Source organism: Trachymyrmex cornetzi, unplaced genomic scaffold (assembly GCF_001594075.2).
Source record: "Trachymyrmex cornetzi isolate Tcor2-1 unplaced genomic scaffold, Tcor1.1 scaffold422, whole genome shotgun sequence".
NCBI classification, from domain to species: Eukaryota; Metazoa; Arthropoda; class Insecta; order Hymenoptera; family Formicidae; genus Trachymyrmex; species Trachymyrmex cornetzi.
The window spans coordinates 38,651-44,071 of NW_017298983.1; the positions used below are offsets into that span (position 1 = coordinate 38,651).

Here is a 5,421-nt window from a genome sequence, read left to right on the forward strand (position 1 = left end):
TTCTCCAGACGTTGCTCCCTCTAACCATCACTTGTTTCGATCAATGGCACACGGCCTGGCTGACCAGCACTTTCAGTCTTATGAAGAAGTAAAAAATTGTATCGATTCGTGGATCGCCTCAAAAGATGATCAGTTTTTTCGACGCGGGATTCGTACGCTGCCCGAAAGATGGGAGAAAGTAATGGCCAGCGATGGACAATACTTTGAATCATAAATGTATAACCAGTTTTTTTACAATAAAGCCTTGAATTTCGGAAGAAAAACGGCGGAAGCAAAGTTGTACACCTAATATAAAGTAAATTTGTCATTGTCTTACTTACCGGGTCTTGTAGATATTGTATTACACCATCCATTATTTGTGGTAAAAGAGCTTCCATTTGCTTGTGACACCCTTCACCAACAGCTGAGATAGCCATAAGTGCTGCGTGCCTAATAATAAGAAATGTGTTTATATATATATATATATATACGAATATAGATGAGAAAGTAGAAAAATATAAAACTTGGTTATTTAACAAATATTGAAAAAGCTGTATGTTTTTATAATTATAGCAGTCATACTATACAACTACCAATTTTTATCTTAAACATCGCAATGAGAATCTCAGACCAACTGCCAGAACGACAGCTGAAAAAGAGGATTCTCATTGGTTATTCTATCACAGATGTAACGCAATTACATAAAAGTATATAACTGCTGACTTTTCTGTGAATGTGTTATTATTCGATTATACGTAGATTATACATAGATGCAATGTCAAATATTAGATTTCAATACAGCCGTAACAATATAAATAAATATGTAAGATACAGATGTTATATGTTTACCTATACTTCCAATCACTATTATTTAACATTGTAGGGATATTTTGCACGATTTGTGGTAGCATAGTTTTTCCTCCTAACCCACACGCCAATCTATCTAAAGCACTTTCTGCAACCACATTGTTGCTATCATTATCTTCTTCAATTATTTCATCAGAGAAACTCCATTTCTCGTCTTCTTCCAAGTCAGTCATCATCTTCAGTACCAATGGCACTAAAGATACTATGTATTTTTCACCACCTTTCCGTACCATAGCTGGTGCTGTTTCCGCCAGAGTTACTAAAACTTCTAGTGCCAATTGTCTCCAAGAGTCAGGCATTTCTTCATTGGAGAATACGTTCATGCACAATTGCATAACGTTATCTAATTGCCCCCTGAGGAATTTTGGTGTGGTTTCAGCAATATCTATCAACACTTTTATAAGAGCATCATCATCTTGCTTTTCTATAGATTGAGCGGTTACTTGTACAAGCGCTGGAACTAATTCTGAAAAATGTTTGTGTATGTTTTCTTCTTTGTCATGTAATGTTATGAACGCTCCAATTGCTCGTACTGCTTGAAACCTGACCTGTGTGATAAGAACAATTGTAACGGTTGTAATTACCCGTATAATGATAAAATTTCATAATTAAACAAATTTTTGTTTTTAGAATGTCACAAATATAATTGTTCCACAAAATGTATGCCCCGTATCTGTCTGTAAAATAGTACTTCACAAGTTACAGTCATCAGAAGGCACTTTTTTTTTGGAAGAATTACGTGACGAGTAATCTTGTCTTGTCGACTCTCATGTATCCATCTTCCGTTAAACTAAATAAAAATGTAAGTAAATTTTACATTACCTCATAATTTGTCATATCTAACACGGACTGTTGCAACATTTGTTTTATAAGATCAAGATGATTTGCTTGTTGATTTCCAAATACGCCTGGGACGGATCTGCAAGCACATTTAATTTCCTTTACTTCTTTTCTTAATGAACATATTCATATAATCAATACTAGAAATTTAAACGCCTATTACGGTCGAAGCTGGATCTTCGTTGCTTTAAATAATTCAATCTTGAATTACTAATATATACTATATATGCACTTGTATATATACCATATTGTAGTCTTTTTCCAACTGCGCGCCGAATTGTTTTTCCAGACTAAATAAACGCAATTAAAATTAGCACGAAAAATATTACCTCGGCCGGGACTTGAACCCGGATCTCTTGTAAACCGTACGAGCGTCCTAAGCCAATATTTTTCGCAATAAATTTATTAACAGTTTTAATATATTAACATCTTTATAATATATCATGCTTGATGGTAGCATCAAATTATTAAATTTGTCAATTTAATTCGCGATTACTAGAGTAGTTTTAATTGCGTTTATTTAGTCCGGAAAAATAATTCGGCGCGCAGTTTGAAAAAGACTACAATATGGTATATATGCAAGTACATATATAGTATATATTAGTAATTCAAGATTGAATTATTTAAAGCAACGAAGATCCAGCTTTGACCGTAATAGGCGTTTAAATTTCTAGTATTGATTGTGTTTCTCACATATACGGTCTAAAATAAAAATATATTCATATAAGATAGAATTCGAAGAAACTCACGTGAACATACGAAGAGCGCTTTCTTTTAATGCCGGTAATGGACTATTTGCACACTGAAATAGGAACTGAAGAAACTCTGGCCATTGATTATTGCCATCTTCATCTATTAAATTCCTGGCAACTTCAGCTGCAACGTCACAGACCTTACGTCGAATATTTTCAGTTTGTTCATTTTGAACCGATAATAAAATTTGTTCCTTCAACTGGGCTTGCGCCTCTGGTGGAATCTGTATAACAGTTACATAACAAATTTATTTTTAATTGATTTTTGACTCGAACATAGATAATCATTAATTTCTTGATAAGAGGTTCTTAAGAAATAAAATAGCAATGAATTGAAAAAGAGCATATTTTAGCAAAAATTTCATATAATGGCTAGAAATTAGGAAATAAAGTTTTAGGGCGACTATTACCAACGTCGATTAACTTAATCGACGATTAACTCGATGTAGTCTCAACTCAGCAATGTAGTCAACAACAAGATTGTATATATCGTTCTTAACCTTATCTCTTCGTGATATACTTCTATCTCTGCGTTCCTATACTTAATTGTGATAAAAGTAATGAAAATCTTCTATCTATAATAGTAATTCTGCTGATTGAGTTAATCATCGGTTAAGTTAATCGGCGTTGGTAACAGTTGCCTTCAGACTACCTTAGGATAAAAGTCCATAAATTCTGAGGAGAATAATCGACGTAACAATACTGCAGCAATAGTTCGCATTTCTTCTGCAAGTGTACCATTGCAAATAGTAGTTAAGAGAAATGTCACCTTGCTTTCCACTGGAAGATTACCATACGCCTCCTAAATAATTACAGAATTAAAAATGCACTTAAAATTTTTGTTATAATGTTTCTAATAAGAATACATGTAGTAACAAATATTTTCTAATAAAACAATATAAAATCTCTTAGGTCTGGTTCCACAAATATAAGATTAACCTTAATCTCAGTTTAGCTTACTGTTTATTTTCTTCTAATTCTCAGAATTATGCAAAGATAAAGGGTAAATTGAACTGAGATTAAAGTTAATCTTACGTTGATGAAACCAAGCTTTAGAAAGATATATTACAAACATAAAGTTTTTACTCAAAATTTATATTTATATTTGTCTAATGAGCATTTATTTCTTCAAAAATTAAATTTTACAATAATGTCAAAGAAATGTCAAAAGAATTTAACCCATTGGTGCTAAAACGTTACAGACAATTTTAACAAGCTAATAGTTTTTATGGAATGGTAATCTTATAATATATCTGATAAAATAAACAATTAAATATATACAAAGAACTTTTATTTATTATAATGCAAAACAAGTATTTAACAAGAAACAGATGTTTAAAATCTTTTGGGTTATTATGACAATCTCCGCAATGCTTGGGTTAATATAAGAAATTCTAAATTAAAATACAAAGATGCAGCCTTACAAAGAAAATGTCTTTTGTCTTGTTACTATACGGTATAGTATAATGATAATAAGTCATATACGAAGTAAGAACATATATACAATGAATGTATCTATAGATACCTAAATTTCACAGCTGCCAAAATCAAAGTACTCTCTCCCGAACTAAATTTGCTATGCTAAATCTGACTCATTTCGTGCGGAATACATACTGTAATCAGTGCACGTATGAATATTCGACGAATAACAACACGTGATCGCGTGGTGAGTCAAGGTAAGACATATATAGAACTCGCCGAACGGTATTAAAATCGTGCGAATGATCAAATCAGATCGGGTGGGTCGCAAGGTGGGTAAGAACGACGCACGCGGAACACGCTACGGCATTCGCCGGAAATCGCGTGTAGGCGGGAAAACGGGATGCATCTCGTAATTCTCGTAAAATGTGCGTGCCACCGCGTCGCGGGGGGGACGAACAGACGTAACAAAACGTCGTTCAACCGTGGACGCGAGCCCTGCCTTCGTAGCCGAGCTCGGACGGTGAGCGTCGCGAGAAAGGGAGAAACGTCGGACTTCTGTCGATCGTTCGCACACGCGGAGCTGACGGATGGCACGCGGGGCGCGCGCCGCGCGATACCCGCATGCGAGACACCATTTTGGATTTCTTGACCGATCGCGTGAATGCGTCAAAATTCGCCTGGACGCGACGGACCCTCCTCGTCGACGTGTCGCGATCGATCGCTACGATGACGTCGAGGGTGCGAACTGCGTCGCGCATTCAACGCCGGTTGTGGCATCCGCGTGCGAGATCGTGACAACACGTCGGCAACGTGCTCGGCAGGAACAGGCCACGCCGCGGACACTCCCGCCGACCGGCACGCGTTCGACATTGATCGAGCGCGGCCGCGAAAATTCACTGGGGGTTTAAACGTACCTCCGCTTGCGTCCGGACATCGTTATCTGTGCTGAGGAGTGTATTCAGAAGCTGTTGAAACTGTTCGAGATCTGCCGCCATTGTTACTGACCGACTGAAGCCAAGCGCACACTTGCCCGAATCTATCGTCATTTGACGTGTACCAACGTTGCACAGCGAAATGTCACTATCTGCCCGTGACGTTGCCAACGTTAAGTCTGTTCGCGTTATGTGCACTTTTTCTACTCAGCATCTTCGTTTTCTCTCTTTTCAAGACCAGCAGGCCTATTCTGTAACTCTTAACGCAAATTTCGTTGTAATTATAAGGAGCTCCGCACAATAAAAGGAAGAGAAAACAGAGAATAAGAATTTCAACCTATCAGAAATCATGTAATGTGGAATACACACTGAGTCCCTAAGGGTGCCGTCACATGCGGCGTAACTTGCGTAAGCGTAAGGCTGGAGTCCCATGAGGTGTATTTATCCCGTATCGCGTAACCGCGTAACCAATCAATAATCAGTAAAACGCGAAACCACAACAGCGGATCGCTTCTGATTGGTTACACAGTTACGCGATACGCGGTAAATATACCTCGTGGGACTCCAGCCTAAAGCGGGGAGCACAGACTCTTGCATAACGCATAACACATGAGGCATAAGAAATTGAA

General features: G+C 37.2%; 1 protein-coding gene across 1 annotated transcript in view; it reads right to left on the reverse strand.

The window, feature by feature from the left end:
- Karybeta3 (karyopherin beta 3) overlaps nt 1-4,891 on the reverse strand; it is a 9,167-nt gene extending 4,276 nt beyond the window's left edge. The window contains exons 1-6 of the mRNA XM_018512692.1: nt 4,775-4,891; nt 3,091-3,240; nt 2,436-2,662; nt 1,669-1,765; nt 829-1,394; nt 321-429 (exon numbers count right to left, since the gene is read on the reverse strand). Of these exons, the coding sequence (XP_018368194.1) occupies nt 321-429; nt 829-1,394; nt 1,669-1,765; nt 2,436-2,662; nt 3,091-3,240; nt 4,775-4,855 (1,230 nt within the window). The 5' untranslated portion in view covers nt 4,856-4,891. The remainder of the gene's footprint in view (nt 1-320; nt 430-828; nt 1,395-1,668; nt 1,766-2,435; nt 2,663-3,090; nt 3,241-4,774) is intronic.
- Nucleotides 4,892-5,421: the final 530 nt, after the last annotated feature.